The following is a 23,936-nucleotide window of genomic DNA, read 5'->3' on the forward strand; positions in this document are numbered from 1 at the left end:
AGAATGTTGGAGTTCATGGAATTTTTCGTTGTTTTAGGTCATTTCTTTTTTTTAAAAAAATCGGTAAAAACGACAACAATTCACATTTTATGCCAAATTCGCATTATTTCGATATATACACTACCGACAAAAAGTTTAAGACCACCATGAAAAATGGCCAAAAAATCAGTATGGAGTGTTGTATGGAACCAACAGTTCCTGTCCAAGAAAGACGTGACGATGATACACATGGAAAATGCAATGTAGTCTAGGTTGAACCTCGCAAGACGCGAAACCAATTTTTTGCCGAATGTGTAGCATGTGGTTGGCAAAATGGAAAGTGACAAAAACGCTGCTGAAGCTGGCAACATTGCAGCTGTGTGTGTGAAACCGGTCAGTACAGTAGCCAGCCTCATGCGCATCCTTATCAGTGGCTCAGGGTCAGTTGCTATTCATGCAGGTGACATTGCGAGCCCATTATTGTGTGTGAGGTGTGCAAGGTAAGTGGAGCTGTGTGAAATGGCCCGTCATCGTGGGGTACAGGCGATTTCGGTTGAAAAGCATGCTGTGATATGTGCACTGAAAAATGAAGGTTATTCGGAACGCAAAATAGCAAGAAAACCGAATATTTCCAAGACTGGTGTTCATAGATACCGTAAAACAAACAGTCATGCTGACAGTGCACGTAGTGGAAGAGCTCGTATAACGTCTGCAGCTGACGATAGATATATTGCAGTAACTAGCAAACGGAACAGGCACCTAACAGCACCAGTCATCGCTGCTTCCCTGAATAACAGCAGTGACGCCTGTGTCTGTGTGAACGGTGAAGACTAGGTTGCGTGAAGAAGGGATGCATGGCAGAGTAGCTGCTAGAAAGCCATTGTTACGATGTGTGAACAAGACGAAACGATTTGCCTGGGCTAAAACACGCCAAGGTTGGACTGTGGATAACTGGAAACAGGTACTCTGGACCGACGAATCCAAAGATGAATAATTTGGCAGCAATAGGCGAACCTTTGTGCGTCAAAAGGTCGGCGAGAGAATGAAAGAAGAGTGTCTTGTTCCCACAGTGAAACATGGGGGTGGAAGTGTAATTGTGTGGGTATGTTTTGCCGGAAACTAGATGGGGGACCTTCATAAAATTCAGGGAACATTGATAAAAGAAGGGTATCATCAGATATTGGTGCACCATGCCATTCCCTCTGGTCGTCGTCTTGTTGGCAATTGGTTTATTTTTCAACAATTTAATGATCCCAACCATACATCTAAATTGTGCACGGGGTATTTGGAACGCAAGGCAACAGAAGGGGCATTAGTTCTCATGACGTGACCACCACAGTCTGCTGATCTTTCACCAATTGAAGTGCTATGGCACCAAATCGATAGGAACATCAGGAAGAAGCTACCCAGCAACACTCAACAGGTATGGGAATTCTTCAACGATGCCTGGCGTAATATTCAACCATCCTATCTGGACAAACTATTGGAGCGCATGCCACGTCTTTGCACTGCTGTCATTAAGGCCCATGACGGACATATTGACGAAAGCAAAATATGAAGTGACAATAGTATGTATATTGGATGTACCTATGTTAGTACATTGCCAAGCAGATTCTTACATCTGTTTCTTGTACATTAATTATGAAATACATTCAATTCTACTGATTTTTGGCACGTTTTCCTGGTGGTCTTAAACTTTTTGTCGGTAGTGTAGACAAGGCGAAAAATGTGTCCAGACATCACTGCACATTCCTAAACATAACTTCGCAGCAATTACCATTTTTCACGTTTTTGGCGTTTGCGAAAGATCAATCTGAAATTTCTTTCTGGCCACCCCTCGTATAAATCAGTAGATGGAAAGTGAAAATTTAGCAGGGCTGGCAGGAAAAAGTCAATTCTTGAAGAAAGTGATTTGCTTTTATGATTGAATGATTCTAGTAAATATGATATTAAAATAATTACGTATTTATTATTAGTATTTTATTTCATAATATTGGACATTAACCTTACTCAGTGAGAGATTAATGACCATCTCTCACGAGTTTAAACAGACAGGACAGAGAGTGGTGTTAATTTCATTGCAATACTAGTGTTGCACTACATTTGAGGTTGGGAGCATGGACTTGCCAATTTTTATAACGTTCACCAAAGCAGATTTAGGTTTCACTTTTTCGTGATACTATTCAATATATATCCAGTTTTGTTGGATTCTTCTTGATATCTAAGAATAGTGCAATGTCATTGTAAACGTATGTTAACTTGTGCGAAACCAGTAATACGTCAGGATGATGAAAGAAAACCTTTGTAAGTACTGCTACATTAAATGAGGTGAAGTGAGCCAGAAGAGTAATAAAATTTCAGCAGCATATTTGCAGTCTAAAGCTCTTCTTGTTTATGCATACGATTTTTGTTGGATGTTGCAGTCCGAAGACATCGAACAAAAATCATAAGAGTCCCATGCATGCAATTTCTGTCACATGCTGTAGTGAGATACTTTGTTGGGTGGCGATATTCGACAGAAATCGTTTGTATCAATGGAACCTATTTGTTTCCATGTTCCTTCAGTTTGCCCAACAAAATGCCTTACTACGACGTCCGACAACTATCGGACGGTGCCACCCGCTCCCATCCCTTCCATCTGTTGACAGTTCTGTCTCCTTACTACTCCCATATGGACAAGAAAAAATGATAATTCAATGCATTTTCCACGTAATATTTAGAGGCTTAACCTTTACTCCCCCGATGATATTATATGGTATCATCAGAGTAAGGTCGTTCTGGCCCGATGAAACCATATGGTATCATGGTGCAGATTACGAAATTAATGTGCTTTTTGGACATTCATACTCTTCTGTTTGGATTGAAACTCTGACACAGGTCTGGAGCAAGCCTGGGTAAATTCATATTGGTGACCAACCTCCACCCCATCTCCGCAACATATCCAGGACACATTTCCGAATAGTTTCACATTTTGGCTCATTATTCAACTTGCATGGCACCCAAGAACATGAAACAAGTTTCAATCTTTTTGGAATTGTCCATTCTTAGAAGAGAATACTAAAGTTTGCCCCTTCTCCCGAAAATAGCGAGAGAAGAGAGGGGCAAACTCCAGATTTTTATGTTTTTTTTTTTATTGAAATTCGGTGGTCATGCCCCCAAACCCCCCTTCCTCGGTTCGGCGATCTTAATTGTACACGATTGCATGCTATGATGTTTTAACTGCAAAACAAAACTTATCGGAAGTAGATTGCTCCCATAGTGCCAGAGTTATAACAATTTTCCTCCAAAAATGCTAATTACCTATTTTTTGTAAAAAAAAATAATAATCACATTTTGGCTTATTATTCAACTTGTATGACACCCAAGAACATGAAACATGTTTCATTCTCTTGAGAAATGTCCATTCTTTGAAAAGAATACTAAAGTTCGCGCCTTCTTCCTAAATAGCGGGAGAAGAAGGGGCAACCTCCAGATTTTTATGGTTTTTTCATTGAAATTTGGTGGTCACGCCCCCAAACCCCCTTCCTCGGTTTGACGTTCTGAATTGTACACGGTTGCATGCTATGATGTTTTAGCTGCAAAACAAAACTTATCCAAAGTAGATTGCTCCCACAGTGCCAGAGTTATAACAACTTTCCTCCAAAAATGCAAATTACCTAGTTAAGAAAAAAATCACATTTTGGCTTATTATTCAACTTGTATGGCACCCAAGAACATGAAACATGTTTTGTTCTCTTGAGAAATGTCCATTCTTTGAAAAGAATACTAACGTTTGCGCCTTCTCGTCAAAATAGCGGGAGAGCGGGAGAAGAGGAGGCAAACTCCAGATTATTGTTTTTTCCATTGAAATTCGAGGGATGTGCCCCCCCCCCCAAGCCCCCTTTCTCGGTCCGGTGTTTTAAATTGTACACGGTTGCATGCTATGATGTTTTAGCTGCAAAACAAAAGTTATCCGAAGTAGATTGCTCCCATAGTGCCAGAGTTATACCAATTTTCGTCAAAAGAGTGTTCGAAGTCAATGAAGAGGATATTCCCTGACATTTCCCTGACTTTTTTTCTCACCTCAAATTCCCTGACTTTTCCCGGTTTTCCAGGTTTTCCAGGTCTGTCGCCACCCTGATGAATGTCTCATTTCATTTTTAGACATATATTACTTGGTGTAAAATGCAAGTAATTAAGAAAAACAGAATGGGTTATTTTTTACCCACACCGCGATTCTAGTGTTAAGTCAGCTTTTTCTTGGATGCTTATCTTGTTAAGACAACTTCCACGTAGATAAATAATTTGCATCAACAGACTCCCTGTTTTATCTACTAATTCTGCATTCAGGATCCTATAAAGTTATTGCAAGACCTCTGGCCTGGGTATATTCCTCCCACTAGGGAAGAAATTGGTGCTTGTCTTGGATTTTATTCATGAAAAGGAAAAGTCAAAATTCCGTGTCATTATTGAAAATGAAACAGTGTCTATGGGATTTGATGCACTGTCAAATGTTCCATTAAAGCAATTATTTGTGTGACATTACTACATCAAAGTTAAAGTGTACTTAGTTGACACAATTGATACCTCAGGCAAAAGTCGCATGGCAGATTATTTAGTAGAAGTGACACGTGATAGTATTAAAAAATATGAAGCAGAAACAAAATGTGTGATAGTTTTTTACAGATAATGCAGCAAATGTGACTAATATGCATCAAATCTTAGAACAAGACAAAAATCTTTGAATCTTTCAAGTAATGATTTTCAGATGCATGGCACTACAAAACGTGATAAACCTGGTGAAATATTTCCAACCATTTTGCCAATGCTTGTTTACACAAGTGGAGTTGAATAAAATTTACTCTCCCTAGGTGGAACACTATGATGGAGTGTTTTGAAACACATCAAGAAATGGCCAACCATATTAAAAATTTTTGAAGAAAAACATAATGTGATTGATAAAACAGTGCAGCAACAAGTTTCAAATCTATGATTAAAAAGAAATACCAAAGAATTGTTACTGTAGTTGGAGCCCATTCAGTAGCTCCAATGGAACAGTTGCTGCTGGGAAAGAGCTCGCAAATGCTGTTAGCGATCAGGCAAAAAAAAAGAAAAAAAAGAAAAAAAGCTGTCATGACCATAACACTTGCACATCATCTAACATATTTGCTTGATCCAGGCCAGAAAAGCCTTGGAATGGATCTAACTGCTGGGAGGGAAAAAAAAACAAAAAACCTTGCTGTGAAGTCAGCTGGAAAAAATGTATACCAACAGTTCTTTGTTGCCATTAATTGTAAAATTTCAGGCTACATCACCTCCACTTCAAAAACCCATTTTGTTTCGCAAGTGGCAGAAGGTGTAACCATTTATGTTTAGTTACAATGTTTAAGTTTTTTCTCCATTTAACAGTGCCATGAAGATCATTGGTATGCGATATTTAGACCTTCAGGCAGTTTGTAGTCTACACTTTTATTTATTGCTACACAGCATCTATTTGATAGATCTTACCTTCCTTTCTTCAATATATGAAGTAAGCACACAAAATATATTGATGGGATAAATACTTACCTGCAGGCTCACACCCAGGATTTTTTTGAGGAACGGATCCATATATATATACACACAGTGGCGGTTATTTGGGGGGACCTGGGGGCAGTTGGCCCAGACTTTTTTGTCACTTTTGTCTCCATACTATGCCCTCTTAATGTTGGTCTACCAAGAGCTGGTAGCTTTGCATCAATGGTCGTAAAACAAACTACCTCATATCGCAGACTGCAGACTTCTTGAGACACTCTCTCTACACAACAAACACATTCATTTATGAAAGAACAAAATTCAAATTTTTACACGTTTGAAAATTTGTATATTTGTAGCTTTTTATAGGTTCACATTTAAAAATTTCATGGTTGGAGGGGGGGTGGGGCATGGCCCCTCCCATTAGTACAGGCCTGCTTACCTGGTAATAAAACAAAACTTGATAAGTACTGAATTACCATGATAAAACATTTTCAGCATGCTCATGACTGAAAACGGATACTTTCTGCAATAACTAAATATGCACACATTCTACAAAAAATGTATTAATTATAACTCCCCATTCCCAGAATGCATAGTTAATTTATTCTCAGGGCTAAACCTACAACTTAAAGTGGTATCTGAACCACTGCGTAACATGCCTCCACCAGGGAGTGAACCCAGACCTCTTGATTACAAGCATTGTCACCATGCTATCGGAGAGCCTCTTTTCCAGGGAGGTGGGGGGTCATATATATTGTCAAAACAAAGCTTTAAAATCAGCATTAACAACAAGAGTATAAGGTACTTACTTCTTGTAGAGCCTTCTTGTCAGCAATTTTAGAACTTTGCAGGAGACGAATCACATTTTTTGCACCTTCCACAACAGCTGCTTCTATCCTAAGTCTGTGTCGTAATTCTTCGACTCTATCTTCTAACAATGGTTCCAAATTTTGTTCATATTTCTCTGAAAAGAGGAAGAGCAAATATATAATAAACAAATTTGATTATGGTGTAAATTGCAAACAGTATACATACAACAAAAGAAACTAACACTAGAATGATACCGATGAGTGACGAAAAACAGCATCTTTTGAATGATCAAATCATACTTTTAACAAACTTAATCTGTAATTTACTGTAACCTGCCTCACTGTTAACATGCATCTTACTTCATGTGAGAGCATAATAGTTAACATTTATAAAAATCAATAATTTATCCCCTCTCTCTAACTTGGAAGCTTTTCCACACGAAGGGAGAAAAAACAAATATTCTTAATGTATGCCATGATTACAGCTCAGCAAACTGTAGCGCCTACATCTCTGACAACACCAACTCAATACTTGCTGAACCACTGCAGGAAATTGCCATATGGGCCCAAAGAGAGAGTACACGGAGCACTGGTTTTTATTACACTGAAAACTAAACTTAACTGTGGCACAACAGCCCTCGAAGGGTCATGACCGGCCAGAGCAGCGTTTTCATTGGGTGACGCGTGGTCAGCACATCGGATCCCATCACCATATCTTTCCTGGCTTTTGTGACTGGAGTTCACTACTTATTTTCCAAGTAGCATTCCAAATGTCCTCACGACACGGGGTCAATGCTGAAACTTTGGGGGCTCACACTGAGAATCAAACCTGGGATTGCTTGTACCAAAGGCAAGAGCGCTAACCTCTTGGCTACGTGCTATGTTGTATTTCAATCCTGAAACCCTTGAATTAAGTTATAAGCTGTTGGGAAGGGGAGGTCAAAGGTGCTTCAAGAAAATAGTACATCAATTAGCTGGCATGAAGAGAACGGTATATGGGAATTGAAATCTGTGGAACAGCAACTTGAAAAAGAACACACACGAAACAGCTAGGCCTATTACTGGAGAAAACATTAATGTTGGTGTCAATGCATAAATACCATATTTTTACGAACATCACAAAGAAAGGCATGCAATGACTTTTCCCTATGGTTAAGCTGATGTCAACGTTTTGGAGTTTTTTGATGGAAAACATTAGTTGGAATTTATTTAAAGATATATTTTTCCAGACTTTCGTATCTTGAGGAGTCCACAAAAATATCACACAACTTTTTTGGGAGTCCGTGTAATGTCATTGGATGTTGAATTATCATCAGGTACGAGATTGATATCAAACTTTTTTTGGCAGCTTGATTTTTTCTTGAGAAATTGTAAATTGTAATCTTACATTGAAAGAAAGTCAGAAAAACAAGGTGGTTATGGTTTTTGTGGCAGAAGGAATATAATGTTGACACTGATATACTTTATTCATAGTTGACTTTCTGTATAAAAAAATTTAGTCTCTGTTGAGTTATTCTGAACTCTCATGTTCTGTAGTATCGGCAATCTACATCATGCAGCAGTTTTTGATCCATGCATGATGATGTAAGCAATAATGTGGTTTTGCAAGTACTGTATCTTAACATGAGAAATATATTAATTCTTAACTTCAGATTGCTTGGTCACAGACAGATGGGACAGGCAAATTGAATTATTTTGTTAACTCTTCAACTTCAGTAATTTTATAAAAGAACAGCTCACTTTTAGCTGATTCTAGTTTCTCATGGACAAGCTGAGAGTTAATTCATACTGCACAGAGTTTTTTTAGTAGGTCTGTTAATCTACCAAACCTAATTCCGGTAGTTTCTTAGATACCAATAGGTGAGATAGACGAATGGACAGATAAATGTGAGCATTACATCAGCTTTCACCAATAAATATCCTAATATTCATATGCATTTGAAACAAGAAAATGGGCAAGTCACAATTATTGCATAAAATGATTTATACAGTAAATTAATGTAATGATTTACCTTTTTGCTGGCTATCCCCATTGCTTGGTTTCTCCTGCTGATTTTGCTTCACTTTCATTATTCGCATTCTAAGATATTCGATTTTTGCTTTCGAGTCAGCTAGCATCTGTTGAGCTTCTGCAAGAAGCTTCTTGTCTCTCGAGTGGCCACTGCTGTAGCTATGGATCATATTTTCTGCACCCTGTTTTACCTGTGAAGTACAAACAACAACAATTAAGATTTCTGAACTAAATACAACTTACAATTTGATGTATGCAATATGCAAAGGAAAAAAAAATATATATTTTCTCTCCAAATAAATCTAATGATAAAACATTCAGAGGTCTTTCATGCCTGCCATTATGACACACAGATGGTCATGCCAAATTCTTATAACAATTTTATAGCATTTCAACTTCTGCCTAGCCATAATTTCAATTAGATACTAATCTTTACGCATATGCTCACTGAGCTTCTCTCTAATCTTGAACTAATTTTTATTTTTTCTATTACAGGTATTTACTTCATGCAGCACATGAGTTAATATAATAATTCCTCATTGTATGGCAATGTTCTTAGTAAATTTGTACTGTGACATTTATGAAGTATGTATTACTTCTACCACGCTAATATAGTAAAAACTCATTTACTTCACATATTAAAACACAGCGACTGCATAGTTGAAAACAAGTGCAGACTATCTATTCTAGTACCCAATTAGCTACATAAGCTTCATTTGGCCTTCCTATATGGCAAGACTGGCCAACCAGTCGAGGAAATGCAATAGAATTCTTGATGTCCAATGTACAATAAGTACAGCTGGCAGCCGACGAGAAGAGCGCTGACAGAAGAGGTGTGACGTACTGCCAGGCGACTCCATTCTTTCGCGTGGGGGAGGTGCTCTTCCGCCAGAACTCTTCTCGTCAGCTTGACAATGACCCGCCAAGAAGAAAACAAGACTGCCTTCTCCCCGACCACCCCAACCACCCCTAAATTCTGCAAATGAACCTGACCCTCTCTTTCCCTCTGTGCCCAGTCTCCCTTCATTCAGCGATCTTCTCGTCAGCTGCCGGCTGTACAGGTTTCTCTTTTATGAACATCTGTGATCAAAGCAAAGATAAGGAAAATGTATAACTAAAAGAATGCCATGCTCCATGTACAGTCATGGATTGTGCTGAATCATCTTCAAATATGACAATAAGTTTCTCATTTCTCATAAAATTAATGTTTGCTTCAACATTACATTTGGCAGAATTGTATATACATATATCACATGATGGTGCCATACAAAAGAGTGCCTCGTAGTGAATCGCTGCACATTTGGTCTTGCGCAAAGGTAGGCATATAACTGCTATGGATACTGTGTTCAAATATGGAAAGACTCGGGATCTTTAAAAAATTAATCTGTGTCTCTCTTTTACATTCAAATCAATTGCACACAATAACAAAAAGTGATTATGCCTCCAACAGAAAGATCACAGCTACTGTTGGCTCAGAAAAGGCCATGCACTACTAAAAATTGGCCAGGCCTGTTGGAAATATCAGAACAATGTAGTATGTGTAGAAAATATACAGTGCAGAACAATACAGTTGTCTTGATATTCTTCCCATTACTTTATTATTGCACAACCATGTATGCTAATTGACCCACAATAACCAGCACTATTCAATGTATATTATTCTCTTGTTTTCCAAGTTATGCATAAATATATATAAACTTTATGTATATAACATATATCTATATATGCACACACACTACTTTAACGGCTACACTGATAATGATGCCAATGTATTAGTATTGGAAAGTATCGGTTGGTGTTTATTTACCAACCCAGTGTTTTGGTTTATCGTGGGGTCTGCAAAAAACTATGCTGGAAATTATGCAAAATTCGAAGGTTCCATTTATTTTGTACCAGTATTGTGTGAAAACTATATTTTGTGATTACATAATATGTATTTTAATATTCTGATGTAATTCTTGAATATTCCAGTGCATAATTCTGGTAAATCGATGCTTATAATTGGAAAATAATAGTTATATGCTAATATTAATCAGTATTTTGAACAACTTTTAATTGTTACAATTTTGAAGCATCACTATTGGTGGGAATCTAAGTATGGGTATTGGGTCAACCCGTGACTAAATATGCAAATCTAGATATTAAAAATACCCATGCACTATTACAGAGCAAAAACTGATAAACTTAAGAGAACCACACATTAACATTCCTAGTGTAAAACTAAGAACAGCAACTCCTGAAACTACCAGCAGTAAATAAGTAAGGAGCAAAATATTTTCATTACAGCAGTACTTATTCATACATCTTAAAACACACCACTGGGAAAAGTCTAATGACTGCAAATTATTAACAATTATTGATGCTAGATTCTCTTCCATTATTGAACGCATGCAGCACATGGCCTGTGGTGTCCTCTGTAACCAATTGTGAATAATGCACAATCTGGCTACAATCAAATTCTGAATTTTTCATTAAGCAAGGTAGAATTGTTCACCTAACAGAATACATCATGTACACAATAACAAAGCACACAAATTGATTACTATATCTAGAAATAAACAATGAGAAAAATACTACTCTCTAAAAACACTGATCCATTCTTTTCAATTGTTCAGATTTCCTGTCAAATTTGGTAAGAAATGTAAAAATACAACCAGTTTTTTGTGGAAAGTTTTCATTACCTTAGTAAGATACTGATCTGTTTCATTGAAAAAGGATAATACATTACAATTTGTATGCAATGGGGAGGCACACACTGACATTTATTTGCCTAAGGTTTATTCTTTAAAAAAACAAAACAAATTATTGTAGTTCTTGAGACAAAATCAGAGACCTTCCATGACTGACCGGAAGTGCTCCCCTTACATCAGTGTGCCAGCATTGTGAGGACTATTGGTGAACTAATTTCAGGAAGCTTTCAGATCGAAGTGACAAGCAACTTGGAACAAGCAAATCGTCTGCATTAAAAAAATACCGTCTAGGTGATATCAACTAGATGATATATCATCACAATATTTTGGTTATATATATCTTGTCTGATATATCGTGGAGATGATATATTACCGATATCACATTATGGAAAAAATATTGTATCATATAGTCTGTGACAATATTTTCTTGACAATATATCGCAATTCCGATATCATCCATCCCTGAAGCAAATCCTCAGTAATGGACACAAACTTTCAAACTGAATGACACAATAAGCTGCTTCTTTGCTGTTCGGACTGGGCCATTTTCTCGATGGCATGCATCATGTTGCCTCGGTCTGTTGTTCATGCAAGCTATAGTGAATTCTTGCTGACAAGACTGAAGGGGCCTGTGTAGCTTGCTGCTTTGGAGAAAAAGTCATTTTTTCCTGAAATTCCTACAGGGTACAATTTTGTTTAAAAGCTCATACTGATGAGGTTTTTCTTAGAAATTGTGCCTTTCCTGGCAACATGATCCGAATAAATGTTCCCTGATGACGAGAGCAATGTATGCACTCGAAAGGCTGGATGCTAAAAAATTAACCTGGCTGATAACCCAAGAACACTTGTTCAAAGGTTGTTCTTGTTTTTCCCATAATCCCTTTTGAATATCCAATTTAACAAGATACTGAATGAGAAAAAAATCAATGTGAAGTCTTAAAAAATGAACTAACTGAATTAGATTTGATACATGATTAAAAAATATTTGTGAGTAAAGCTGGGTGGTGGAGAGTAATGTGAAAAAAATGCTGTTTAAAGCAAATTTGTGAGATTTTCTGTGTGGTTTTACACAACTGCTGCAGGAATATTTTTAAAAGCGAGTGCAATGCCACAATCAACTCATTCCATGCCAGTGAGTTTCTTAAACCCTACCTTATCCCACATACTTGCTGGTCGAACTACTAACTGATCCTGGTGAGTACAAGAAAAGGCATGTAAGTTTGTTCATAAATTTAGTAGCACTTTAAAAATTATATCACACACTCAGTGTTTTCTTCATATGCTTTTCACAAGTATCCAAATCACACACACCGATTGAAGTAAAAGAGAGCAGTGTGTTCAGCGACTCCATATAATTCAAGACTTCAACAATCTATTTTTTCCATTAATTACATGTAAAATTTGAATAAAGACAATTCACTATGAATTTAAAATCCTGAATAGCCTTACCAACTCAATAATTGGAATAAGAAAATTGCGTGTTATCATGCAATGTTAATTGGACGTTATAAAATTATTTCAATTTTTATAATTCAAACTTAGTTTATAATTTTGGCTTTATTATTTCTCTAGCTAAAAATTCTGCACAAGCATGTGAAACTGCAACGAATATATTTATTTCTGTGCTTTCTTCCATTCTAACATGATTTCCATACACAACTGTTCAGTGATCATGAATTACTTTCACACTCTACACATTATCTTCTTGCCAGTAATGGTTATAAAACATGTAGACATTCCTTTTTTCTATAAGCAGCACTCGTACCTACAGAACTTAATTTAAAGTTACAACTAGTACAACTATCAGTCAATTAAACTCACTAGAATTTGTTCGTTAAGTCTTCCAAAAAAATATTGAGCGAGTGTTTTTTTTTTAAAAAAATTTCAATACAGCTAGGTCACCAAGCTAGCTATAAATTATGAACTATTCAAAGTTCTTAGTAAGATCAATATTGGTATCAGTGAGAACTGGTAAGATTGACTGATTGATTGATTGAGTTGGTGTTTAAAGTCCACATTTCCACAGAAGGCTAACTGGGAATGGACCTAGTTTAAAGTGGGATCCGAACCACTATGTGCCTCCAGCGGACATCGAACCTGGAACCCCTTGATTACAAGGCAATGATGCTACCACTGTGCCATCGGGAGGCCTCGGGAACTGGTAAGAACACTGACATCAATCAATATCTGTCCAAAGTTGAATCAACTCACTCCAAATACAATGTACCCTCCCCACAAATACGTAGGAATAGGGAGGGCTGGGGGGGTGTAATGACCTGAATGACTTTTAATGGGTTTGTTACAACCCAGAAGTATCAGTGACTGTACCTTTATACCCATGGTACATATTATCTGTAATGGTTTACACCATCCACTGTTGTCTTGTAATCTGTTGGAAGAGCATTCCTGATAGATCACATTTAAACTATAGGCCATTTCTATTAACCTATCTGAGTACCAACTAGACTGGACACAAACTTTTGCCACATTATTAATCTTTTGCAAATCAATATTGCATCCAGAATAAACAGTTGAATATTTTGTAAAAGAGAAATAATGCATGTCAGAAAAATTACTGTTATTTGTAATATGTCAAATAATTCTGTTCCCACAAGACAAAATCATGCATCAAGCATCTGCAAACAAAATAATTTTGTTATAAAATAGGAGATAAAAGACAATTTTAGTTCTTTAAATGACAAACAAACTAACCGCTTAATGGTTACTTTAATGCATTTTATACGTGCTATTATATATACGTATAATTAAAAAATGTGAAATTTGGAAATAAATTATCCTTCTGGTTCCAGGTTATACCTAACTCATCCATTCACTTAATATCGATTAATTATTTTTATCTGCACTTTATAACTACCTTTTCCTGCTCTACATGAGCTGCATCTTCATTCCTAACAAAAAATTACACCTAATTGAAATGATTCATTTCCATTATATATATTGAATTATGATTTGGTTTGATTTCATTTTTGTTAGCTGGCATACTTTTCTGCAAATTTGGCTAATTGCAATGATGAGGATGAGTGATATGGTGAAACTGATGAAGAGAGACTCACAAAGATCATTGATGCCCAGACAGGGATTCGAACCTGTGACCTGTGGCATCATTGCACACTGTGCTAACCACTCCACCACAGAGGATTTTTGAATTATGAACTGGATGAAAATTTATTTTATTTGCATGAAGTAAAAACCTGCAATGCTTACAGTACAGAGTTTCTCTGAATTCATTAGAATTCAATATCTGAATATTTAAGATCTGAACCAGCCCATGCCTTTTTATATCAGGTCAAGACCAAAAGCATGTCTACTACGCTAGCAGATACAGACACTGAAGGTTTAAAACACTATGAAGATATGCGAGAATTTTTTCAATAAATGTGAAAGCTATAATTTAATGCTGCATATAAGCTACTGCTGTGTATTGTATACAGTACAGAGACATTTTGAAATTAATTTCAATCACTTTACAGGGTGGCTACAAACAAGCAGAAATTAAATTCCCTGACTTTTCCAGGTTTTCCAGGACAAAATTTACATTTTTCCCTGAAAATTACAAACTAAACTAAATCGATGTTTTTGCAAATAGAAATAATATACTCATACAGCTCTACGTATGGTTTTGTTAAGTACCAATATTATCTTCAATGAAATTGACTTAATTTCTCTATTCTCTATGATTTGAATTCAAACTGCAAAATAGTGAATTTGGAAAATTATTACAATTCACAAGCTAGGGAAGGATTACGGAATTTTGTCATACGCAATAAGTTTAAAATAAAATACTTGATTATTTTTAAAGTTACGACTAAATGATATAAGAGTGAAGAGTGATTGATTAAGAAATACAATTTGTAATTTATCAGTCTACTTATACATTCTCGGTATTATATGTTGATATTTCCACTGAGGTTTGGAACCCTCTACTTGCAAGAACCATGTGTGCAGACTCATTTTATTTTTCGATGCATAAAGCTACTTCTCTCTTCTCTGTAAAGCAAACAACTTAACTCTTTCATATAAGTTAAACAATTGAATCGAACAAAATAAAGTGTCATATTTCCTTACAATATCAATGGGATTTCTGATTCAGTAAAGTATATCCAAGTGAAGTACTGTGAAACTGACAACATGCAGTTATACCATTAATGCTGACGAAAAGGGTATGTAGGTATTAGAAATTTAACGCAAGGAATTTATAGAATTACATTGTATAGGTACCTGATTTAGCTAACCACACATTAAAACAGGAACACTCTAATAATAACAGTTTTTGAAAGTTCATATACGAGGGGCATCCTGAAAAAAGCTCCAATGGTGCCTATACGCAGCACTAGTGGTCGTAGAGCGACACACACACATGCAGGCAGGAAGAAGTGGCATGTAGCTGTAATATGGTACAGTTGCAATGCAGCCGTTTTAGGACAGTTCTAGGTTAAAGATTGCAGCTCTCATACAGTCTCCCACCGACTGCGATGTAGCCTACATTGCACGCTCAGAATTTGGCACAGAGCCACCTGCAATCGTGTGAGGTGTGCAGACCGGAAGTCGTGAGTGATAGTGTGGTCAGACGATGGTGCAGACAATTCACGGAAGGCCAATCGAATGTGTACAACCCCATACAGCTGAGTTCACACGGGCCCTTTGCACCACTTCAGGTGAGAGATTTGGAACACTTCCCATACAGCACTGGCCTTGAATGTACCCACTTTCATCTCTTTGTTTAACTGAAGAGGTTTCTGGCAGGACAAGGATTTGACAGCTACACTGCGGTAGAGATATTTCAAGTCTTTGCTGTCAGACACATATGCCATGGGCATACAAAATTTAGTGCCATGCTACGACAAATGCCAGAACAACGGTGGTGATTATGCCGAAAATTAGGTTAGGACTCACTGTTACTAATGCAATAAATTACAACTGATATTCTTGTTTTATTTATGCCTAATCGGTAGGGACCTTGATATTTTTTTTTCAAATTGGTGTATTTTCTTATTTTTATTTTTTACTATACTGTGTTATTTTTCCCGAAAATTCACATTTTCATTTTAGCGCATTTTCTGGCAAATATCTGAAATTATACCTTCATGGTGCTTTTAAACTACTGTTTCAAATTGCAAGTCACATGGCTTATGCCTCTTTGTGAGAGTTTGATATATTGAAAGTTATTTTGGAAAAATTTATTTTCCATACCCCTTTTTTAAATTTTAAGGTAAGGATTTTAGAACATGTAATTTTCCCCATATATACTGAAGGGTGCATAATGACCATAAGTGGTGACGCACCCAAAAAATTAAAATCAATGGCAACGATCCCAAAAAATTAAAATCAATCAATCTCACGTGACAGATACCGATATATTATGGCACCAAAAATTGGCATTATCTTTTTTGACTTGTTAGTGTTATGTTTCCCAAAATTCGCGTTTCTGTTTTAGAACATTTATCTGCCAAATATACCGAAACTTAATACTCCATTGTGCTTTTAAACTATTATTTTAAATTGTAGGTCACATGGTCTACGTTTTTTCGTGACAGTTTGATATGTTGGAACAGATTTCTGAGGAAGTAAAAGTAAGGTGCTCCCCTGCACTTTTCCATGAATTTGTATAGGGGTGTGGAGTTAGGGCCCCACATTTTCTTGATCACGGCTGAAGGTGGGGGTGATGTGATCAGCTCAACGCTCCTGGTTACCTTTATCCCTCAACGTTTCCTCAAAGTGCTAGCTTGATATGATGCTGGGTGGACGCCGGAGCAGTTTGAATAGGTGGAAAACATCCCGGTTCTACCCCGCAGGGGATTGACCCCGGGTCTCTCGCATAATAGTCAGACGCCCTAACAACTGAGCTCCATTATTACTCGCTCGACAAATGCCGATGGTGCACACTTAGCTTGGTAATTCAAAACATATCTCGTGCGACAAATACGAAGATGTGACGCCCGTGTGACGGTAGATACGCACTCGATCTCCTGTTAGAACCCTGCCACTTTGCTCTGTGATGCAAATGGCTTTTATAGAAGTTGAAAAAATCGTGGGAAATACATGATTTAATGTGGCTGTCGGAATTATTCCATGTACGTATAACTCTATAGTTTACTCTTGAGTAAAATGTTGGAAAACTTGCATGTTCTATGTACACAAACATGGCCTAGAAAAGACAAGAATGTTGGATTTCATGTAATTTTTCATTGTTTTAGGACATTTCTTTTTTAAAAAAATCGCTAAAAACGCCCACAATTCGCATTATTTCGATATTTCGAACGGGTGAAATATGTGTCCAGATATCACTGCACATTCCTAAACATAACTTCGCAGCAATTACCATTTTTCACGGTTTTGATGTTTGCGAAAAATCAATGTCCCTACTAATTGGAAATTACATTCTGGCCACCCCTCGTATAAATCAGTAGATGGAAAGTGAAAATTTAGCAGGGCTGGCAGAGAAAAGTCAATTCTTGAAAGTGAAAGTGATTTGCTTTTATGATTGAATGATTCGAGTAAATATGATATTAAAATATTTACGTATTTATTATTAGTATTTTATTTAATAATATTGGACATTAACCTTACTCAGTGAGATATTAATGACCATCTCTCACGAATTTAAACAGACAGGACAGAGAGTGGCGTTAATTTCATTGCAATACTAGTGTTGCAGTAAATTTGAGGTTGGGAGCATGCACTTGCCAATTTTTATAACGTTCACCAATGCAGATTTATGTTTCACATTTTCGTGATAGTATTCAATATATATCCCGTTTGGTTGGATTCTTCTTGATATCTAAGAATAGTGCAATGTCATTGTAAACGTATGTTAACTTGTGCGAAACCAGTAATACGTCAGGATGATGAAAAAAGACCTTCGTAAGCACTGCTACATTAAATAAGGTGAAGTGAGCCAGAAGAGTAATAAAATTCCAGCAGCATATTTGCAGTCTAAAGTTCTTCTTGTTTATGCATGCGATTTTTGTTGGATGTTGCAGTCCATGCAATTCCTGTCGCATGTTGTAGTGAGATACTTTGTCGGGTGGCGATATTCGACAAAAATCGTATGTATCAATGGAACCTATTTTTTTCAATGTTCCTTCAGTTTGCCCAACAAAATGCCTTACTATCGGGCTGCGCCACTCGCTCTTATCCCCTCCATCTGTTGACAAGTCCCCTTACTACTCCCATACGGACAAGAAAAAATGATAATTCAATGCATTTTCCACATAATATTCAGAGGCTTAACCTTTACTCCCCTGATGATACCATGGTATCATGTTGCTGATTACGAAACGAATGTGCTTTGGACCTTCATACTCTTATGTTTGGGTCGAAACTCTGACACAGGTCTGGAGCAAGGCTGGGAAATTCACATTGATGACCAACCTTCCCCCTCTCACCCCCCCCCCCCCTTTTCCGCAACATATACATGCCACATTTCCGAACGGAGTTTCACATTTTGGCTCATTATTCAACTTGTATGGCACCCAGGAACATGAAACATGTTTCATTCTCTTTGGAAACGTCCATTCTTTGAAGATAATACTAAGGTTTGCGCCTTCTCCCCAAAATAGCGGGAGAAGAGGGGGCAAACTACAGATTTTTATGGTTTTCTTTCATTAAAATTCGATTGTCGCGTCCCCCAAGCCCCCTTCTTCGGTCCGGCGTTGTCAATTGTACACGGTTGCATGCTCTGATGTTCTCTCTGAAAAACAAAACTTATCCGAAGTAGATTGCTCCCAAAGTGCCAGAGTTATAACAATTTACCTCCAAAAATGTAAATTACCTATTTTTCGTAAAAAAAAAATATCGCATTTTGGCTTATTATTCAACTTGTATGGCACCCAAGAACATGAAACATGTTACATTCTCTTGAGAAATGTCCATTCTTTGAAAAGAATACTAAAGTTTGCTCCCTCTCCCCACAATAGCGGGGGAAGAAGAGGCAAACTCCAAATTTTTATGATTTTCCATTGAAATTCGGGGGTCGTGCCCCCAAGACCCCTTTTTCGGTCCAGCGTAATGAATTGTGCACGGTTGCATGCTATGATGTTTTAGCTGCCAAACAAAACTTATCCGAAGTAGATTGCTCCCATAGTGCCCGAGTTATAACAATTTTCCTTCAAAAATGCAAATTACCTATTTTTCTATTTTTCGTAAGAAAAATATTCACATTTTTGCTTATTATTCAACTTGTATGGCACCCAAGAACATGAAACATGTTTCATTCTCTTGAGAAATGTCCATTCTTTGAAAAGAATATTAAAGGTCGCGCCTTCTCCCAAAGCAGGGTGCAAACTGCAGATTTATATGTTTTTTCCATTGAAATTCGGGGGACGTGCCCCCCCCCCCCCACAAGCCCCCTTCCTCGGTCTGGTGTTTTGAATTGTACACGGATGCATGCGATGATGTTTTAGCTGAAAAACAAAAGTTATCCGAAGTAGATTGTTCCCATAGTGCCCGAGTTATAACAATTTTCCTCCAAAGAGTGTTCGAATTTAAAATTCCCGCCGAGAAGCCTGGGCGAGAGAAATTTCTCTCTCCTCTCTCTCTCTCTCTCTCTCTCTCTCTCTCTCTCTCTCCTCCTGTCATCACTGGTTTCTGGCGCCGTGGTTGTGTTGCGCATAAAAGGGGCCTAAAAGTTGAGGCCGAAACTTACAAACAACATTTCCTGTTCCCGTGCAGTTTCATAACGATATCTTTAAATAAATATTTAAAAAAAAAAAAAAAGTCGATGGAGACGAAATTCCCTGACATTTCCCTGACTTTTTTTGACACCTCAAATTCCCTGACCTTTCCCGGTTTTCCAGGTCTGTCGCCACCCTGCTTTACTATTTCTTCCCAAAATTATGGTATTGAAAAAATAACTATTTTTCCAGTAACAAAAAACATTTTTAAAAAGAAAAATGTGGTCAGCATCAAGTGATCAAGTTTTTTATTTACTTAACTTTTCTGCCAATTTTGATCAATCGCAATGAGGAGGCTGAATACTGTTTAGATGAAATTGATGACGGGACAAAGGAATACCTATGTCCAGGATGGAATTCAAACCCAGAACTTTCAGCAGCAATAGTGAGCTAACTACTCAATGTGAGCTTAAAGTTGTGCAAAACTTGTTTATCTAATTGAGAACTCTGTACACACTGCTCTCCATATTAGTGTCATCATTACACTTGGAGCTGTCTGAGATAAAATGCTGATAAAGTCAATATTTGCAGTTCTTGGAAAGAACTGTCACTATTCCTTCTTCAGCATATGCAGACCATCTAATAACAGTTCGAATGCCTGGAAACAGGCACTCATTGGCAAATTTAAAAGCATGCCATTATTTCACAATTTGAATGATATTCATCATCAAAGCCTATATCATTTTATCATGAAGAAAATAAATAGGAAATCAAGATAAATTTTGTCTACTTGACCATCCATCATGTTCATAGGAAGGATGTGAACAAATGACATAATGGATCAATGTTCTATTTCTTGAAGCTTCAACACAATATATGAAAGCTTATGAAAAACATGTTGCTGATGTAAGGGTTTAGAAACAATTGACTTACTTTAGTTTCAATGTTGAGCTGCTTTTCCAAGGAAATAAGGCGTTGATCATAAGCAGACAAGCCTTCTCCTTTGCTATGGAGAGGCTGACTTCCAACTGGTGACAATACTGCATCTGAAAAAGAAGAAAATGCTTACTTAAGAATTTGAACAGTATTTGGAAAGCATCAAAGTAATTTTTAATTTGATTAAATTAAAACAAAATGGCATGCTTACACCAATGACCACGAAAGTATGCAGCTTGGCAGAAATGTTTTCAACACGTGGTGCAACAGCCCATGAGGGCCAGGAGCCTACCTGCTGGCCTCACTCCCAACTGTTGAAGTGGGAGATCACCCAACCAGTTAGGGTGTGGCGTGTGGTCAGCATGACGAAGCCCCAGTTGTTGTAGGTTTTTATGACCAGGCTATGTTACTCATTCATAGCACCCCAATTTCCTCAGGATGGTAGATGGTCACTGGTCTCATACACAGGTCGAAATCTCAGGAGAAAAGTTATGCAGCCCCCGCCCCCCCCCCTTCCCTCTTGGTACACATAGTAATGTTCTCATTAAAGTTTTTCTCATATATGTGTGAGGAAAGCTACCCGTTACACATAGCAATCCTCTTCTCGGCTCATTTAAACCTCCTACCCTGTCTCCAGGGAAAATCACAACCATAAATCTTAGGGTGTAGTACAAACTAGTGTTGGACGATATATCGTCCAAAAATATCATCCAGGCGATATCAACTAGACGATATATCGTAAAGATATCTTGGCGATATATATCGTCACGATATTTGGCGATATATATCGTGGAAACGATATATCGTCGATATCACGATATGGAAAAAATATCGTATTGTCTGCGACGATATATCGCGATATCAAATTTCGATATCGTCCATCCCTAGTACAAACCAACGAACGAGGATAGTTCTGAGTTGCCAACCCTCTTTCCACTATCGCTCCATTAAACAGGACAGGGTGAGTGTGGCGAAGGCGGGTGTTCTTACCTTGTTTCCTTGAATGTTCCTTTCAAGGGTGGCGAAATATTCAGTCCAGTCCTTTTCAATTCTGACGAGCAGAGGGAAAAGATGTGGCAACGTATTCGAATGTCAACCGTGGTATAGTGGGATGCATAAGTATTACCAAACAATTGCTCATCATGTTTTTTTCTCTTTTTTGAAACACAACGCCAAACAAGCTGCTGAAATCTCTGTACCAGTATGCGTGCGTATAAATCGTGCTCAAAAACATGCAGGATGCAAGAGAAAAATTAATGAATATAACGAGGCACACTTTGCCGAGCATCCCACTGTACGAGGTGTGGTTTCGGCAGGAAGAGGATGGGGTACGGGCGCCAATTTGTTGCAAAAAGAGTATGCCGTGAAGGCATATGCAGGATGTGCAGTTATGATCCCACATATGAACGAGTTCGGTCATTCGAGGTGGTGATGTGATCAGCACAGCGCTCCGGCTAACTTTAACCTTTAAACAGCCGAGCCGGTTTTCGCCGCGGCCTTTACGCGATTTTTAAATTTTTACACTTATTTCAGAAAAAACGTTATATCTCTTGAGACTATTTGAGCAATCTACTTCGGATAACTTTTGTTTGAAAGCAAAAACATCGGAGCACGCGACCATGTACAATTCAGAAAGCCCAAGTGAGAAAAACGGGGTTGGGAGGGGCCAAGTCCACAAATTTCAATGGAAAAAAAAAAACATCTGGTGTTCGCCCCTCTACTCCCGTTATTTTGGAAAAAGGGCGCAAACTTTTGCATTGTTTTCAAAGAATAGATTTTTTTGCAACAAAGGGAAACTTCTTTCAAGTCTCTAGTCCTCGTACAGGCTGAAATATGACGCAATATGTACAATCCTGCATTTTTGCAAAAATGGCTAATTTGCATATTAGAGAATAAATTAGTATATCTCTGAGACTATTTGAGCAATCTACTTCGGATAACTTTTGTTTGAAAGCAAAAACATCGGAGCACGCGACCGTGTACAATTCAGAAAGCCCAAGTGAGAAAAACGGGGTTGGGAGGGGCGAAGTCCCCAAACAATAAAAAAACATCTGGCATTCGGCCCCTCTTCTCCCATTATTTTGGGAAAAGGGCGCAAACTTTTGCATTGTTTTCAAAGAATAGACCTTTTGGAACAAAGTGAAACTTGTTTCAAGTCCCTAGTTCTCATACAGGCTGAAATATGATGCAATATGTACAATCCTGCATTTTGGCTAAAAATAGCTAATTTGCATATTAGAGAAAGGGGAAGGGGGGGAACCTTCCACATGACATTTCAAAGTCTTATCTCAACATCTGTCAGCGTTTACAACCTCGCATACAAGTATGAAGGTTCTAAAAGCACGTGAATGTTGTAATCGGCACCATGGGTTATATATGACCCATTGGCTGTTTTCGCCTATACTTTCTATGGGTCATATATGACCCATGACCCATTGGCTGTTTAAAGGTTAACCACCCACCCCAGGTACCCATAGATTAGAGACTCTGTGAACCCCAGAGCCGTTCCACGTGAAATCTCCCATCCCGGGAATCGAACCCGGGTTTCCCGCATGGCAGTCAGACGCCCTACCGAGTCGACCACCGCGTGTCTATACACAGACGCCATACAGCAATAAGTAATTTGAGGAAAGTAGTACTCTGGGTTCAAAATCCCCCAACCAAGTCATATAAAGTCGGCACCACGGTAACAAACGACATATTCAACCAAAACATCGAGCATCCTCTGCGACCTTCCATCCTGTTTCAACAGACGTCATCTGTCCGCGGCAGACAGTTCACGAAGTAACAAAATAAAAGCCTACACAAAGCAAAAATGCTACTTCCGTATGAATCCGTTGTTGAGCGGCGACTCCAAACCAGTTACGGTCGAACCCGTTAGGCTATTATTTCACTCTTTATGGCAACGATGGCCACTAACCACCTCAACTTGTTTCGGTTCTCGACGTGATAGGCGCCTTCAATTTATTCCGTCCTACCAACAGGCCTTGCCTATCCGCTACATTCCTCTCTCGACATTTTCTACACGATTATTTATCAACGCGCAACAAAGGTCATAAAAAATGTGGGTCTCACATTTCGCATTTATGCTGAAACTTGAACGATTTCTTCACTGGCAATGAAATCCACGCACACGCTGCAATTGCATTAGAATAAGCAAAGTATCTACGTAAGCCCTAGACACGACATTCAACTAACACGCTCTTACAGAGGGTAAACACGATACTTAAATGCACCATTAACATCATCATTAAATCGTTACAACTAAATTCTTCACGCAATCAATATATTGGTTTCCTATGTTGGTCCTAAGAGTTTCTAAAGTACCTTAGCGCATTATGAATAACGATCAAATGCAGCAGTCAGTGTACGTTTTGTTAGC

General features: G+C 37.9%; 1 protein-coding gene across 7 annotated transcripts in view; it reads right to left on the reverse strand.

Annotated features, from left to right (window-relative positions):
• Pkn (serine/threonine-protein kinase N) overlaps positions 1-23,936 on the reverse strand; it is a 183,958-nt gene that overhangs the window by 116,616 nt on the left and 43,406 nt on the right. For all 7 annotated transcript variants that reach the window (XM_083144599.1, XM_083144602.1, XM_083144598.1 and 4 more), the window contains exons 3-5: positions 20,552-20,664; positions 8,297-8,486; positions 6,285-6,439 (exon numbers count right to left, since the gene is read on the reverse strand). In XM_083144599.1, the coding sequence (XP_083000725.1) occupies positions 6,285-6,439; positions 8,297-8,486; positions 20,552-20,664 (458 nt within the window). The remainder of the gene's footprint in view (positions 1-6,284; positions 6,440-8,296; positions 8,487-20,551; positions 20,665-23,936) is intronic.

This window comes from Lepisma saccharinum, chromosome 23 (genome assembly GCF_977018435.1).
Source record: "Lepisma saccharinum chromosome 23, izLepSacc3.1, whole genome shotgun sequence".
Taxonomy (NCBI): domain Eukaryota; kingdom Metazoa; phylum Arthropoda; class Insecta; order Zygentoma; family Lepismatidae; genus Lepisma; species Lepisma saccharinum.